This window comes from Prorops nasuta, unplaced genomic scaffold (assembly GCF_024137725.1).
Source record: "Prorops nasuta isolate Cenicafe-Biocafe unplaced genomic scaffold, Cenicafe_Pnas_1.2 PNAS00014, whole genome shotgun sequence".
In the NCBI taxonomy this organism is placed as follows: Eukaryota; Metazoa; Arthropoda; class Insecta; order Hymenoptera; family Bethylidae; genus Prorops; species Prorops nasuta.
In genome coordinates this window covers 4,721,831-4,740,640 of record NW_027116811.1, presented here as the reverse complement: position 1 = coordinate 4,740,640, position 18,810 = coordinate 4,721,831, and the positions used below count along the sequence as shown (strand labels likewise).

Sequence of the window (18,810 nt, the reverse complement as noted above, 5' to 3'; positions counted from 1 at the left end):
TCGCTCGTTTGATCTTTAAGCATGCTTCATTTGACGCTTATTTGCCCTGCGAGAGAGAGAGAGAGAGACAGAGAAAGCGCGCGACAAGCCTCAGCTGACGCTACCGTCAGCGCCACTGCTCCCTGGAATCCATTTGAGACTTCCTACCTCGAATTTGCTTCTGTTTACAACGACGCGTGCGAGCAGCAAGAATTTTCCCTGAAATTACCAATCATTTTTCTCTCTTCGCAAAACATTGTGTATATATGTAAAAGGAGTAATAAAAATATGATTCTCACGCATCGCTGCCGTTATTCATTCTTCACTGAGATATATATATATATATATAAAGGGAAAAGAAGTTGACTCGATTAAACGCGAGAGACTACTCGAAGAATGCTCTTCAGGGCCTTCGAGCAACCATCAATTTTTCTTCAACTCACGCACGAGTTTCTGTATATGTGTGTGTGTGGATATGAAAAATTTCCGAGCAGCTGGTAATAAGGTTCGTTCACAAAAGGACCGCGCGCGTCCACCTTGGCCGCAGCCACTGTCATTTGTTCTCGGATCCACGGTCATTTGTCTGCTGCTCAACGCGAACCTTTGGTTCCGTACGTTTCGTCAGTCCGTCCGTCCGTCCGGCTTTTGTTGCAACGTCAAAACAGCATTGTGCCAGGTTAACGACGTTCATCTCACGCTTTCTCACTCCCACTCTCTCCTCTTCTCTCTCTTTCTCTCAGTATGAAACGGTTCCAACCCCGTGCACACCTTCAAGGTCATTAATCCCGGATCGCTCTCATATTTACGTTGCTATCTATCACGAGACTCACACGTAGCGACTAATCGACTCATCACACTGTTTTCTATATCACATTGTGTTATATGTTTTAATGTGTGTGTGTGTTTGTGCGTGGAGCAACATCGAAAGATTGGAAGCTTTCCAGCTTTCCGCATATTAAGGCGCGCAACGATGATAATCAACGGTAGCGCCACCCACCATGAAGAGATACCATTAACGTCTCTCGAGAAACACAATCGAACGCCGCGGGTCACGACGGACCGAGAAACCTCGTCGAATTTATCGTTATTTTATGTATGGCACGATAATTCCCTTTTACCTGACCAATAAAACCAACGTCCAGCCTTCATGATTTATGCCATATTCCTTTTGAGAATTTCTTCAGCGACGAGCTGTGATCTCCTAGCGTTGAAATCGATATCACGACCGGAACAGGTCTTCTTCTTCCTTCCACTCGCAGCTATTTTCATATATATATTGTGCGTCCCTTAACTGATAACCGCTGCTGTCTACTTCACCTCTTCTCTTCAAGGTCTTGTGTAGGGTTGTGTTTTGTACCGAAGCGCTGTGATCCAAAATTTGAGATCGATATCATGACCGGAACAGATCTTCTTCTTTCCGATAACAGCTTTTTCACACAAATATTGTACGTCCGGTAACTGATAACGGATCATTTCTTCTCTTCAAGGTCTTGTGTAGGGTTGTATTTTGTATCGACGCGCTGGGATCCAAAAGTCGAAATCGATATCACGACCGGAACAGGTCTTCTTCTTTCCGATCACAGTTTTTTCACACAAACATTGTACGTCCGGTAACTGATAACCGATCATCTCTTCTCTTCAATGTCTTGTGTACCATTGTGTTTTGTACCGATGCGCTGTGATCCAAAATTTGAGATCGATATTGCAACCGGAGGACTTCCGCTTCTTCTTTCCAATCGCATCTTTTTTCACACAAAAAACTGATAACTAGCGTTGCCTCGTCCATATCTTCTCTTCCGGACCTCGTATCGCGTTGTGCTTTACACCAACTCGCTGTTATCCAAACGTTGAAATCGATATGACGATAGGACTACACTTCCGCTTCTATCCGATCACAGTTTTTTTCACACAAACATTGCGTCCGGTAACCGATAACCCACGATGTGTGTGTGTTCCACATCTCTTCCGGACCTTGTGTCGCGTTGTGTTGTACACCGACTCGCACACTTTTTTTCCCCTCTTTCTCAGAGTGTAAAAAAGATAAATGACGGTAGGATTAATTGGCTCGATCGGTAGAACGAAGCTGCGGGAGAATGGCATCGCGTTCTCCAAGGCTCGCTTTGCCTCGCCGTCGGCTCACCGCAGCAGTCACCCGTCAAAGCGAGCACGCTTAAGCCATTCCTGTTCTGCTTCGCTCTCGTCCCACAAAAAGAAGCTTTTTAACTAATGTGACAGTTAACGTGTGCATTAAGAATCTCATAAATAACTCCTCGATCCTACGATTCCGATACGCTTTATGGACGAAACAAGAAGAATACGTCCTGGATATATCATTGCCACACGAAATATTTTCATCTCTTACGATTTTCTTCTCTATAAACTTTTCTCTTCTTTTCGGATCTTCCCTGGATATGTATAGAATATTGCTCGTTTTTCATCTGTACAGTGGAGTAAATATAATACACTGAGAAATATTTTTCAGCCAAAATACAATTTTTTGTTATAAAAATAAAGAAAATTAATTGATACGACAAATAATTGATTATTTAATACAAATATTCGTTACCTCAATAAATCGTTTCTTATATAAACTAATTTTCTTCGCTGACGCGAAGAAAAATTGTGGATTATCTCAAAAATATTTCTCACTATAAAAAATATCGTATCTATTCTTATTTTCATCGATGCTTTATAATTCTAATAAATTTGATTATTCGTAATAAAAAAAACCTTGTCAAAAGTTCTCTTTTGAGATAAATTAAGAGTATCAGTATAAAATGTAGTGTTCTAAAACAGATCTTAAAATATAATTATTAACTATAAATTTCCGTATAATTCGAGAATTGGTAAGAGAAAAACGCGTGTTTCGTGAGACTTTGAGGGGCGATCGGAACGAATAGAGTTTGCAGGCTTTGACGGGTATAATGAAGGCGAGTGAACGAGCGAGCGAGTCTTGAGATATCGCACAAGTTCTCGCACTGACTGTAATCTGTGAATTGACGCGTCTCTCTTGTAGCATTACGAGTGCTAATAGAGCACCGAGCTGCGAGGCAAAAATGGATTATTCGAGGGAGAAGGAACCGGAGTCGATTGAATTTATCGGGGATACTGGGGTTGGGGTGGAAGAGGGGGGGGGGGGGGGGGTAGAAATGCTCGATAGGACAGGCGAGTGCATCTCGACGAGTGTGTTTTCCCGAGGAGTTAAGTTCCTGGCCGGAGTCGATACTTTGTCGGTGGTTTTTGTGCTGGATGGTTGAAAAGGGAGGGGGAAAAACAAAGCACACTCGAAGGACCAGCGTCGAATCGAGTGTCACTTGTCTTCGCCGCGGCGAACGTCCCTCCGGGCGTTCGCTCGAGGGGAGAAACGGTCAAATCGATACACCGTGTTTTGTTTTAAGTGACGCTAAAAGGGTCCGACTAAACAAAACACGGGAAACATCGGAATCCACCCCCCCCCCTCCCTTCCTCTACCCCCTCTAAACGTGAAATCCTTGCAGGAATAGATGGAGAATGACTATACCAATTGATTTTCAATGATCGGTAGCAAAAGTGCAACGAATTTTATTCATTTTGTAAAAGAATTCTCTCTCTCTCTTCCTCATTATGTAAACATAATTATATCATTTTTTGACGTTGCAACGGTATATCCTATATATTTATAATTCATCTTTAAAATAATCTAAATATATACTTATATTTTATTCTTTACATAAAATACAAAATTTGTCCACTTGAGTGTATTTTCATAAATAAATAATTACTAAATTCTCTGGTTAATATCAACAGACGCTATACCAAATTTCAAGTTTTTTTATCAACATCCCCCACGCGAGACTTCAAGAACAACGCAAAGATAAATTTTGTTTTTATTTTCAATCCACAGCTGCACCGGAGCGCAAAAAGTAGATAAATTGATATCTTTTTGATCTTTATCAATTTGACGTACAGTATATCTATATACAATAATATAAAAATATTATAAAAAGAGGGAAGAGGAGAGAGGGTTCGATGAGTGACCAGAGCAGTGAACGAAAAAGTTTCCGAGCATTGTTCGCCGAGTGTAGCGAATTCCTCGCGTGGAAACGAGTGTTTTAACGGGTTCCCCTAACTCGTGCACCGCGGATTCGTTGGTTTTCAGGCTGACTCTAGTTCTGGACACCCCTGGAATCACCAACGCGTTATATATAGCACAACGACTCAAAGAGTCGATATAACTCATTTCCTATATATATAGTATATCTATAAAAGATATTGTTATGAAAATTGAATGACCCAAACTTTTTGTATATACTATATAGTATAGTGTCTCAACCGCAGTCCAATGTACTTGCCGTCGAACCACTACTGTGTCTCTTGAGATATAATAATATAAAAATATTATAAAAAGGGTTGAGAGAAGAAAGTGGATCCAATGACTGACCATAGCAGTGAACGAAAAGCTTCGCTATTATTGTTCAGCCATTATACCAAATTCCTGACGCAGAAACGAGTATTCCACGTTTCCCCCAGCTCGCGCATCGCGGATTCGTTGGTTTTCAGGTCGACGCTAGTTCTGCCCCCCTGGAGGTCCCCAGAACCACCAACGCGCGTTATACGGAGCACCGTGTGGCGGATAGCTTGGCTCCGCAAAATCTATTTTCATCCGCAGGATGGAGAGGAGAATGGCATTGGTGGTGGTGGTGATGGTGATGGTGGTGGGACGGCCAGATGTAACTTTGCTCTCTCTTTCTCGCGTGGCAGCGACGCGTGGTGCATCGATCGTCAGATGTCTCCCGACCCCAACTCTCTCGCTAGTCACTCTCTCACCCTCCTTCTCTCTTTCTCCAATCTGCACTCGATTGTTTCCAGCTAAACTGTTTGCTTTCAGTCGGCACTGCCACCCTTTTGCCAAACGGTACCGTCTATTTGCTCCGTTTAATGTGCCGCGTTTTCGAGACTCGACGAATTTTCGAGTGACACTCGCTTGCCAATCCCACTACCTTTATATATATATGTATATATATGGGACAGAGCAGAGCGGGGTAGAAGAACCTTAAATGGAGGAATATAAGCGGTGTCAAAATTCAAGAAACACGAGCGGAGTCACTCGATGGGATTTTGGTCGAAGAATTTTTGTCTACTCTCTCATTTTTTTTACTCCAGCTCGCATAATTATTATTACCGGATTGAATTTCGCTCGTAGCCGCGAGCTGGATGAAATTAAGACGGCAGAACGATAGGTTTTCAATTCGAAAACAATTAATCACCACTTGGCGGGTGCCTTCTACTCTCTCTCTCTCTCTCTCTCTCTCTCTTCCTTAGCCGGTATAACGGCTTAATTATAAAACAATCACGCGCGTAGCCTCTCTTCTCGACGTAAAAGGCGATCGAGACGCGAGCGAGGCCCCCACCGTGTAATATTTGCTAAATCATCATCGGCTCGTTTGTTAGCTGCTATCAACCACCGTCGCGAACGCCGACGATGTATGAAAATCAGATGTATATATATATATATATATAAGGCCAACCTATATCTATACAGGGTATAGGTATATATATATCTTCAAAATTCTGTTAACAGCTATCAACCACGTTGCGAACACCACCAATGTATACCTCTGAGATGTATTATATAAGCACTAACCTATATATACAATATATACATATATATATCTTCAAAATTCTCTCATACCTCGACCATGTAATCCACTCTAGCCGATATACACCGAAGAAACACGAATAAATTCGAATGAAAAATACATATATATATATATATATATATATAGAAAACCTTTGGATGGATCCATTTCACCCCGAGTCCCAGATCTCTTCCGAAGACTGTCCTCCAGTCCGAATTAAAATATTTCAAAAGAGATTCGACGTTCGTCGAGAGATCGATATCTATAAAGAGGCTTCTCGTTTCCTGCTAGCCAAGGGAATTCCTTCTGTTTACGGCCGGTGGATGATCGGTGCGACCGCTAACCGTCTCGTGGTCGGTCCGTCAGTCGCTTAATTAAGCGTGAAACGAGCGACAGGGTAGCACAGGACACCTTATACTCTCCTCTCGTTGTGAGGAGTAAGAGAGAGAGAGAGAGAGAGAGGGACATTCGATACACCCACAACGAGAGAGTCCATTCGCGAGATAGTCCCGCCTGCACACAGGAAAACACCGTAGCTGGGTAGATAAACTGGTACCTGCCCCTGTGTAACCGCCAGGTAACCGGACACCCTGATCACGGACCACTGAAATCCTATATGAAGCAGGTTGTTCTCCTGCAGCGAGGAAAGCACCGATAGCTTCCTCGACCGAGAGCTTTCTTTATCCACACTTCTTCATCTTCTTCTTCATCTTCTTTGTATGTATATAGAACGCGTGGATATCGCATTTTCCTCCTCAACCCGAAGACAACGTGTCAGAGCCACGTTGCAGACTCATCCTCGGATCGTTACTCTTAAGCTGGAGATTCATCCTTTAATTTAGTTGTTTCATCGAGACTACGGTATAAATGTACAAAGCGTTCGGAGAGATATGGACAGGGAGAAAGGACTCGTTTGTAACGCGAGTTCTTCTCGGGTGAATTTCTATAAGGTTAATTACCTGTGGAAAAGGGGGGGGTGTATATATATACGCGTAACGAGCAGCGTCGGATGATCGATGCTCGATCGAGGGCCTCGGGATGGTGTTTCAAGGTCATCGAGAGTGGGTTTTCGCGGGATTTTTCGTCTCGGTTCAACGGGGAGTTATCCACCTTCGATGGGGTTTTTACGCGAGGTTCGTTAATCCTACACCGAGATGTGTATTCAAGAGTGGTATTTAGGGACGTGGATTGGATGTCTCGGAGTGCTGCTCGGAACTCGAACAAAGATATCGGTTACCTCTTTGCGCGCGATTCAACAGAAGTAGGACGCTTTTCAACGCCTCCGTTTCAGCTCCATTGCACCTTCCTGGCCATTCTTCTCGCGCGAATCGAGCCTCTTTTTTCGCCAGCCACGTAATTATCCGGCTGCTCCTTGTGGTCCTCTAATGAGCGGCAATTATGGTTTTTCTAACGGTCCTTGATCCTGTCGGTCTGTTGTTCGGACAGGACTTGGTGCTTCTAGATGGTTTATATATATATATATATATATAGGGACTGTTGATTAGTGTCAAGCTTTCTTCATCGTTTCTTCTGGGTTCAGACATACCTGAAGAATTCTATAAAGTGCACATGCCAATGCTTATATGTTAATGAGTAATTATATGTGTATGTCACTGTGTATAAGTGTGTGTGAGAATCACTGCGATGTAAAACAACGTCCATCGACTTTGAAGATCGAGGAATACTGTATATTATAGTTACAGGTTCAACTATACCGGAAGTCTCGTCAAGACCGAGACGCTTATGGTTTTTGCAACGATTCCTGATCCTGTTGCCTCGAAATAGTATATATTTACAAATACCCTTGATATGACAAGTGTCAACCTTTCGCCATCGTTTCTTCAAGATTCAAACGTACTCGACGATTCTCTGTAGTGCACGTGTTAACACACATATATTAACGAGTAATTATAAATGAGAATCACTGCGATGCAAAACAACGTCCATCAACCCCGACCGATCAAGAAATACTACATATACAGTGTAGTTACAGGTTCAACCACCGAAGTCTCGTTAAGATCGAGACGCTAAAATTAGGTTCGTGCTTCGAGAGAATAAAGATAAATAAAAATTGGATGAGAGGTATTAGCCGATATTGAGGGTAGTGGGCGTGTGATATTGCTGCGGATACGCGTGTCTCTGGCACGAAAGGTTAACAAAGAATCGAATAAGATTGGGATAAAAGGGGGGGGGGGGAATAGCCGGACGCACGATCCCGCAGGAGCAAATCGATATCGCGTCAGGAATTAGCGACTTGTGGTCCAATATTTCGCCCTAAATTTGTTCACCCCCCTCCCCCTCTTTGAGTATCCAGCTATTGCCACAAGGTGACGCAGAGTGAGGGGAACCCCCGTGGAGCTGCCGTGAAAACACACCGGCCACCTTCGTAGTTAGAAACAAAAACCTATCGCCACGAAAACAAGTGACAGCTGTCCCCTCGAATCCCGCCAACCATTTCTACGCATCAAACTTTTCTACTCCTCCACCACACCCTGGCACTATGCTTTTCTACACCTTCGTCTCTCACTTCCTTTGTGCAACCAACACACACACACACAGGCAAGAATAATTCTAGCTATCCGTCTAATCGACTCAATTTTCTTCATTGCCACAATATTTCTTCTTCTCCTTGTGGCTAATCGAAAGTATGGATTAAAAGCACAGTGATATATATATATATATATATATATATATGTTGGATCTAATTACGAGCAAGTAGACTTATTAATTTAGCTTTTTCTTAGATTACACTTTCCAACCTGCTTTCTAGTGATGTTAACGCGCTACCACTACCATCAATCACGTTACGTCGTGACAAGCTTTAACAAAAAGCTACCACGCGAATTGTCCGGCCACCCTGAGCGAGAGCCACTGGCGGTACAGGTATACCTTATGTTTATTAAAGTGGGTGTACGCCTGTTTCTCTGTATTGGTAATTTGTTACAGTTTTCCTAAAATAGTGGCACGCCTTTTGGTTATTTTCATTTGTAATTATATAGAAAAAACGTTATTCATACTTTGAGAACCACTGGCTAAACTTACAAAATTTATTAAAATTACAATTGCCCGATGTCTAAAAACTACAAGTTTGAAAAGCTGTCGGTGTAGTCTCATTTTATTCCACTGAAATATTCAAAAAATACTATTACTAAAACAAGCACCTCCCATTGTATGATAAACCACACATACATACTCTGTCCAAATACGTAGAAAACCAATAAAAACAAAAATAACTCAAAATCTCCAAATTAAAAATTAAAAAAAACCAATGGCACACATATCCTCTACTTATTCCACTCAAACACAAAAAACCACTATACCAAACCCAGTACCTGACATCCAGTATGAGAACCACTGTCAAAATGCATAGAAAACAAATTCAAACAAAAATTGCTCAAAGTCTCGAATTGAAAATTGAAAAAAGGGTAATAGCGTATCCTCTCCTTATTCCACCGGTGGTTATGTAGAAATCAGAGGCTCCACCACCACATGGAGGTATTACGTCACTTGTATAGCTATATATATACATATATATATATCTGCTTCTCGACGGCGGCAGGACTGTCAGAGTGGCAAGTGTCGAGTGTCGGGCAGCTCGTAATCCATCACGAAGGGCTCGTGCGAGCAGGTGTCATGCCGGGCCGGGGCGCTAATGATTCCGGCCATCTAACGTGAAATTAATCATTGCCTTTGTCTTCGTGCGATACCACGCACGGATCTCTCACCAATCGCCCGTGTGCGCGCTCTAATCGAAATCTTATCCGAAACCATTACCAGCCTAATTATACCGAATTGCCTTTTCTCCCCGCACGAATAACCTGAAGAGGGGGGGGTGTATCCGTGCAAATTCACCCTGCGAATTCATAGACGAGTGCGCTTTTCACCACCGAGCGTTTTTGAAAAATCTATTTAGCCCGCAATCAGCGAGCTACTATTCGTCGATGGATAGTTCCACACAGTCATGTCCATCCGGCAGCTGCTCTGCCTTTTCAGTATTATTGCGTTATTCACTGAGCGATTATATTATATTCAACCGGAGACCAGTTATATATGTATATATATATATATAATTTGCAAAATCTTTGAATACCAGTTCAATGTAGAATATTATAAATAAATAAATATATATATATATGTGCTTTCTAGAAGATACCAGGGGAGAGGGGGGGGGGTTGTCTGGAAGAGAAAGTAAGTCGCAAGAAAAGGGTCGACGAGTTTGACGCGCAAAAAGGGAGCGAAGAACGCGCGGAGCAATAAGAGAGAGGGTCGAGGGGAGGGTATGGTGGTAGTCGTCAGACAGGATCTGCGTGGAAACGCAAACAACGCGCTGCCTTCTAATACACCGGGGACTTTATGAAAATCTGATAACTGGAAGGGTGGCGTAACGCGTTAGGGAAGAGACTCGAGGAGGATAGGGTGGGGGGGGGGGGGTAGTGGGAGTACTTCGCAGGGCCGCGTTAAGCCATTCGAGAAAAGCTCGTGCGGCAACCCTCGTCGTACCGACGAGGTGTTTTCGGCCCCTTCGATATATATATATATATATATATATATATGGTTGGGAGTATACCTTGAACCACCAAAACCCCTTGTTCCAACAGTCAAGAGTTTCTTTGCCTCGCAAGATAAACGCCTTTACATGCGTAAATTGAAAACATATGGCAATGTTATTATTATTGATATAAAAAATAAATTTTTTATTAATTAGTAATTTTTACTTTGTTGCTGTGCAGCTTGTACGAAGAGCGTGGAGGAGTGGAGCCAGTCGATTCAGACAATCTTCTATATATTGTATATATGAATATACGTGTATGTCTACTATATATATATATATATATATAAATGTGTTGTGTGCGTTTGTCGGCGTAGGAAGAAACGCGCGCGTGCGCCCGCACCGAGATTGCTCCGGGGCTTTCGGGGCTGAGCATATTGAATAACTCGCTCGCTGGACCGCGAAAATATACCACGCGGCTGCCAGTATGCGAATCGACGTTCCTGAAAGGACCTTTCAGGATCCTCGGGGCGGATACCGTATCCTGCCTATATACGACTCCGATAAACTACGTTGAATTCGCGTTACCCTTTATCAACCGTTTAGAGAGACACGCTGTTATAAAAGGCAGTGTGTCTTGTTCTTTAGATAAATTACTTTCTTTATTCGGTATTTTATTGTATAGATTCTGATATTTTTTTCGTTTTGGAGATTCAATGTTTTTAAAGTGAACTTGTATATATATATATCTAATAAATATTGGAGTATTAAAGAGACAAATCTTAAACGAAATCGATAAGATTCTGAGAAATCGAAGGAATAGTTTTTTCGAATTAGTTATATTTATATTTATCATTTTATTATCTGTTAATTCTGGTATTCTCCTTCCATACAGTACACTTGACTAAAAGTTATCTTATAGACATCTTTAAGTCATCCTATTCACTAAAAAGACACCTAAAAGATATTTTTAAGTCATTTGGTGCTCCATGGGCTGTTATACCCATTACCGACTGTAAAATAATTAATTCCTATTAGAAATTCAAAGATATTAAAGTGCACTTGTATATGTAATAAATAAAAGCTTTAAAGAGAGGAGAAATTCAAGCAAAATCGATACGATTATGAACAATCAAGGAAATATATTTTCTTGCAACAAATTATATTTTATTTATTCATAATTTTATTATCCATAAATTCTCGTATTCCCCTATTATATCCATTAGCAACAGTGAAAACATAAATTAATTCCTATTGGAGGATCAACGATATTAAAATGCACTTGTATATATAATAAATAAGAGCTTTAAAGGCAAGAGAGATTCAAGCAAAATCGAAACGATTATAAACAATCAAACAAATATATTTTCTTGCAACAAATTATATTCTATGTATTCATAATTTTATTATCCATACAAATTCTCATATTCTCCCGTTACATCCTTTCACGACTGTAAAATAATTGATTCGCGTTTGGAGGATCCACATGGTATTAGTGTGTATACACACGCATACAGAATATACTAGGAGTGTCGAGAGGAGCAGGAGGGGGGAGGACCGAGATTCGAGCGAGATCGATGCGGTCGGAAAGAAGAGCGGAGGAGTACACTCGGGAGGATTTTCACTGTTGGTAGGTTGGCAGGATGCACATAAGCGAGGAGGGAGCCCATCCGGGGATTCGCAGGATTACGTGCAGGAAAATGTGGCTCGAGGCCAAAAACGGAATGTCGTTAGGTTGGGTAACGATAGGTACATCAGAGCCATTGTTGGATAACTCGGTCCCGTCTATGGCTACGCGACTCTGACTATCACTGTGTACCACTCATATATATATATATATATATATATGTATATACGTGCACGTATAGAGACACAAGCGTCGTGGACCGAAAAGCTTGGGGGCCAAAGAGAGAGAGGGAGAGAGAGAGAGAGAGAAAGAAAATTGCCCAATCGCTACATTATTTTCCTAAAAATCGCGACAGATGTGTCAGCTATAACGCAAACAGAGTGGAAATTGTTGGTAATGCAGCGCGATATTCTGATTTAGTCATTGTTATTACCTTACCTATCGCGTTAATGGTTGCCCTATTTTACGCCGAAACAGAAACTTTATAATGGCGCCAACTCAATTTTCACGGCATCATAATTATTCGCTAAAAGTTCATTGCGAAACAACGAGAGAAGGCGATGTATTATTTTTATACAGTGTGTGTTTATGTGTGTGTGTGTGGAAGTAATTTTGGTATACATTTTAACAAGTACACGATTAATTGACATTGCACGAGTTCGTCTCGCTAAATTAGAGCGGCATATTCGAGCGATCATCGATCGTTAACGATATATCAATTACAGCGTAGATGTAGGTAATGACTATTAATTACTTCATTCGGAGCATAATAATTAAGCTTGACGTTTCTACACGAAGGATCTGGGTCGTGACTTTTTCTCCAGAAAGTATCTCGCTATTTTGTTGCTGGAATAAGAAAATCCACTTTTTACACAATGTTGCTATGGGTGCTATACCGATTAATCATGTAACGAGACGAAAAAGACCTTGCAGAACGATTAACTTCTTTTTAATAGTGTCAATTTTATTTCCGCTTTTTACACATTGTTTATAAATGTTCTTGCGGGAAAAAATTGCGAGAATTATTCGCTAATCGAGATGATCTTAATGCACCATCGAATTGTTGTCAAGAAAATTGTGGCAGATATTGTATTTATCAACCGTCATATTGATCCTGTGAAGAGTAATGTTCAGTATAACTATGTATAGAGTTATAGTTTAAATTGTATGAGACGAGTAAGAAGAGTTTTATAATTTAAACGTACATTCTTGCGTAGGTGGAAAAATGATATTCCTGTTTCTAGATATTGTAAATCTTTGAAGCTTTAAAGCTGTAACGTTTTAGAAGTTGTAAATATTTTAGGAAACTCATTTTCAGTTTTCTTTCTAGAGGATAATGTTAAACTTCAAATTATAACGAGCAAGAAGAATTTATAATTTAAACATATGTTTTTGCGTAGATGGAAAAAGTGACGTTACTGTTTTTAGATATTGTAAATCAGCGTAGTTTTATAGCTGTAAAACTTTATAAGTAGTAAATATTAAAAAAAAAACTGTTTTCAATGTTATTTGTAGTGAATAATGAGTTGAAACTTCAAATTATAACGAGTAAAAAGAATGTATAATTTTCATGTACGTTTTTGCATAGGTGGAAGAATGATGTTACAGTTTTCATATTTTGTAAATCAGCGTAGCTTTAAAGCTGTAAAACTTTATAAGTATATAGTAAATATTTCAGGAAAAATTTATTTCCAGTTTTATTTCTAGAGGGTAAATTATACTTAAAATTACGACGTGCGAAAAAAATAAGAATTTTATAATTCGAACACGTGTACGTTCTTATACGAACGTGTAAAAAGTGACGTTACTGTTTTAAGATATTGTAAATCAGCGTAGCTTTAAAACCGTAAAACTTTAGATGTAGTAGATACTTTGGGAAAAACCCATTTTCAGTTTTCCTTCTAAAGGGAAATAATGACAGTAGTATAGACCGACGACAAATATCCGTACAATACGGCCACCAGGCATTACCTGAGAAGGAGTTGCTCGGAATCGAAACGACAGGTGGTAACCCGCCGTAGGCACGTCGTTTTTCTACGATCTACGCCCCGTCGACGAACCTCTAATGACGATCAGTCGTGACTGCTTGTCCAAGGATAAGATTATTTTCACTCTGCCTCTTTCTCGTGCTTTCTTTTCCTGACAAATCCATTCCTACCGAGAATGAGCATATCCGTAGGAAACTATGCCTAACTTTCGAGTATATATATATATATATATATATATTTCCCTACTAAAATTAGTATTCTATAACATAAATGTATATTTAAGGAAACAATGATTGATCTGTTTAAGCAGAATTTGTCTGAGTGAAAAGGACTAAGCAATATTTGACAATTTGTCAATTTTTTATACTGCGGAAATATCTATAACGATAAGTGTATATAGTTTGAAAGGAAGAGGGTGAATTGTGGCGAGAAATTGAAAGGGATGGAGAGAGCAGCTCGTTGGGACAAATGTTCATTTGCTCGAAAGGGTAAAGGCTCAAGGACGTATTATTGTGAAATCAGTGCTTTGCGATATAAACACATATTAAATGGAATAAGATTGATCTATTTAGGGGCAAAAATAAAGAAATTCTCTCAGTGATAGAAATCAAGCAACATTTGACAATTCGTAAATCTTTGAACACTACGAAACTATCTATTATAGTCTGGAACTAAAAAGAGGGTGGGTCGACGAGAAATTGAAAGGGATGGAGAGCAGCTCGTTGGGTTAAATGTTCATTTGCTCGAAAGGGTAGAAGGCTCAAGGATGTATAATTCTGAAATTAGTGTTCTACAATACAAACATGTATCGAATGAAATAATAATTGATGAATTTAAGCAAAAATCAAGAAATTCTCCGAGTGATAGAAACTAAGCAAAATCTGACATTTCGTAAATCTTTGCAAACTACAAAAATAAGTGTAAATATTATAAAAGTAAAAACAGGGTGAATCATGGGGAGAAATTGAAAGGGAAGCAAATCATCTCTCAGGGAAAAACATCAATTCGCTCGAAAGAGTAAAAGGCCCAAAGGCATATAATTCTAAAATCAGTGTTCTATAATATAAACTCAACCGAAACAGAATCACGATTGATGAATTTAGACTAAATCAGGAAATTCTCTCAGTGATATAAACCAAGCAAAATCTGACATTTCGTAAATCTTTGCTAACTACAAAAATAAGTGCAAATAATATAAAAGTAAAAAGAGGGTGAATCATGAGGAGAAATTGAAAGGGAAGCAAAGCATCTCTCAGGGATAAACATCAATTCGCTCGAAAGAGTAAAAGGCCCAAAGGCGAGTACACGTATCATTCTGGATGGCCCGTTCGAGAGATTTAAATCGGTACACTCGAAAAGACGAAGAAGAACGTGTCCATGTACAGCTCAACCTTTGTTTCTTCACGAATATCGTAGTGCGATTTCAATGTGTGCGAGCTCTTCGGGAAGACGAGTGGTGGGAACGAATCCAGGAACACACAGAACGTATACAACGTCGTCGAAATGCAATTTGAGAGATGTAATTCGAAAATCGTGGTGCGCCCGACGGCAGCGACCCTCCGTCGGACGTCGAAATGAAATTACGCGACCCTCGACGCTGGCAGCAGCGATTCACAAAGGCCGGTCGTTTGTGGATCGTAGGAGGAGGAGGACACGGCACGGAACAATCTGGCTAAACGTTGCCAAGCCGCTAATCGTTCGGCGATTAACTCGCATTAAGCGGAACTCGCGCGTCGCGTCCTTGAAACGTTCTCCAGCGAGTGGTACGAGTAAACGACAAGCTCGACGTACCTGTTTTTAGCAGCAGCAGCACGGTCCCTCTGCCTGCGGTTCTTGAACCAATTTCCGACCTGCGTCGGCGTGAGACCGGTAGCATCGGCGAGTTCCCTCTTCTTCCCCGGGTTCGGATAAGGATCCTGAAGGTAATATTCCCTGAGCAGTCTCCTGGTCCTCTCCTTGAAGCAGTGGGTCTTCTGCTCCCCGTCCCAGATGGTGCGGGGGAGGGGGAATTTCTTGCGGACCCTGTACTTGTCCACCGGACCCAGAGGTCTTCCGCGCAACTTCTCGGCTTCCTGGTAATGGGCCTCCAGCCACATGGCCTGCAGCTTCCCGTGGGAATCTTTGGTGAACTTGTGACGTTCGAGGATGGCGTAGAGCTCCCTGTAGTGTCCGGAGTGAAAGGCCACGATGGCCCTTGCCCTCAGGACAGCCTCGCTCTGGTTGAGCTCCTGGATGTTCGGGTGGGCCACCGGAAGGCTCCAGAGGAACCTGGCCAGACGCTCGATGTCGCCGCTCTCCTCGAGGGTCTCGCACACCGTTGCCACTTGGCCGACGGTGAAGGAGAGGGTCGGCAGGGCAAAAACCGGGGCTGGCACTATCGGCCCGGTCGCACCTCCGCCGGCAGTCGCGCTCCCGGCTGGCGCTACCGCCGACATTGCTCCAACTGCAACCACCGCAACTCTCTGCAATTCCAGCTATGCACCCTTGCGATCTCACTCGACGCGCGACTTCTCAGCTCGAGCACCTTCTCATCGCAACACCGGATATCGATTTTCCGATCTTCTCCACTGGACCGATCAGTCTCTCCCCCTCGGCACTCTTCCCGAAACTCCTCCTGGTACCGACGAAAAACCTTCCATCATTCTTCCCGCACTACCTATATATATACATATATATATATACTATTTCTTCTATCGAACACTCTTTTCGTTAGCACACTTACGGACACAATATATATATATATATATATATATACTACAGAGACAAGTATACCGGAACCCGAAGAACAAGAAGAAGACCTCGATCGGTGACACGCCGAAGAGACGATGTCTTAAGGTCGACGAGGTATATCGAGGGTGGGTGGGTAGGTGGGGGGGGACAAAGGGTGGATACGAGCGAAGAGTCAGTCGATAGGACGTAGTGCGTGGCAGAGAATCGAATGCTGGGTAAGGAGCACGGAAGGCTTTTCCGTATCGCGGGTATCACGCGAAGCCGTTGCTGTTGCCTGGATCGGATCGGATAGCAAACTGGTTTCGTTTACAAGCCGGCATCTCGGCCCCGGCCCTACCCAGCATGATACGTTTGTACGCGCCCGTTGCACCGGGAGTCCAGCCAGCGGCTCTGCAATCTACCCTACCCTACCGTGTATCCTCTCCCTCCTTCGCCTACCTCCGCTCCGTACCCTACCCCGTGCTGCTCTTCCCCCTGTCCGCACCTCCCCTCCCCCCTTCGTCTCTCCGCCCCCCTCCAACTCCCGTCACCGCCACCACACGCACACACCGGCCCCCCGACTCTACACGCCACACAGCACCGAGCCCGACGGAGCCGAAGAAACCAGCTCTACGACGACCTTCGTCACGCAGGGCCAACACGGAGGAGACACTCGCTGCTGTTCCCCCGGAGGCCACGCCCCTTGCCAACTTCCCGATTGGCCATCTCCCATCCCCGTAACCATGACGACCTTTCTTCATCCTTCCGTGCAACGTGCGGGAGTACGTTTGTGTCGGTTTAATTATCCCCTCTCCTCTGGGCTCTACCCCCACTCCTCCGAGCCTACGCTCTGCTCCTACCCTTCCCATCCTCCTCTTCCCCCTCCACCTTACCCCTCTCTCCCCCTCCTTCCACCTTTCCATTTCCATTTCCATTCTCGTTCTCCGCGCAGGAGAAGGGGCATACCTCGAAACGTCAGAGGGAGACGAGTCGATCCGATCTGCTCGTGCCTTAACCCCCCCCCCCCCCCCCCCACCTCTTCTCACTCATCCAGTTCTTCTCTCCTTTTCTCCTGCCTCTCCGACCCGACGGATACCCGGCACACACCATCACCACTGATCTCCGCTACGGGTCGCTCGAGCGAGGACGGCGCGCGCGCCACCACAACCCCCCTCCCCCCTCCACATTATCACCTACGAACCTTACACCGTTATACCCTTGCTTACGTTCGTTCATATTTCCAATGTTAACGCTCGCTACTCTTCCAACGTGTCACGTATGTTCCCAACGTTGTATCGCACCGTATTATATATATAGTACAGTCTCGTTGGAACACCAAAGTCCCCCAATGATCCCGCTCCTGCGGCAACCGTAAATTATTCTGGAATCAGCGGTTTGATTCCGTCTCATTTGTACACACGCGCGTATATATACACTTTTAAATCAGAAATTTAATTTTCCATTGAAATACAGATACACTCGCATGCGCCTGAGAGAGAGAGAGAGAGAGAGAGAGAGAGAGAGAGAGAGAGAGAGAGAGAGAGGATGGGATGGGGAGGGGGGAAAGGGGCGGTGGTTACAGGGGAATGGGGGGTTGTAGGGGAAGGAGGGCGTTTTATCAGACCTCTTCCTTGTACATGTATACTATATATATATAGTATATAGAACTAAAACGCCGCTGGAAAGTGCTGTATTGACGTCGGCCAAGTATACGAAACTTCATTTTCTTCGGTAGTCGAAAGTAGCTCGTAGCTTCTGTCGCCATGCCAATAGAAAATATCGCGAAAAAGCACCTCTCCTCAAAGAGAACGTACTTTTTTAACGCGAGCACGGATTTTTCCAATATTCCTCTCCTTATACTCGGGTCTCGGTAATCCTTTCTCATACTTTTTCTGCGAATAAATTTGCAAAATGTTACAATGAGATACTTTGTGGCTATATATATATATATATATATGTATATAAAACGTGTTTTAATGGGTTTATGGAGAGGGGAAATTTCTGTGAGAGAATTAAATAAAAATGGACCGTTTTCGTCTATAAAATATATACATATATATGAGTATCGAAGGAAAGAGCGGATAGCGGAGAGAAACGGAGGTGGCTGAGGAGGTGGCACTGAGAACATCCCCGATTTATCGAACGTAACTCCACTGCAGCCCTTCTCGTGGTAGCTTTGCTCAGCTTTGCTCTCTCTCTCTCTCTCTCTCTCTCTCTTGTCAAATATTCCAAGTTACAAACCCCACGTTGAAATATTAAAGTTTCGAACAATCACGAAAATCATCCACTATACCGCGAATAAGTGTTATACGCGTATGTAAATCGGTTTGTGTGTATGCGTTGGGGAAGAAAATCGTATTATCTTATTCGCTGGAGGGTACTTGGCTTGGTAGTGGTGCG

General features: G+C 42.7%; 1 protein-coding gene across 1 annotated transcript in view; it reads right to left on the bottom strand.

Moving 5' to 3' along the window:
* The window catches only part of Optix (optix), a 36,860-nt gene extending 20,011 nt beyond the window's left edge, over positions 1–16,849 (bottom strand). Inside the window, exon 1 of the mRNA XM_066735012.1 lies at positions 15,493–16,849. Coding sequence (XP_066591109.1) covers positions 15,493–16,136 — 644 coding nt within the window. The 5' untranslated portion in view covers positions 16,137–16,849. The remainder of the gene's footprint in view (positions 1–15,492) is intronic.
* Positions 16,850–18,810: the final 1,961 nt, after the last annotated feature.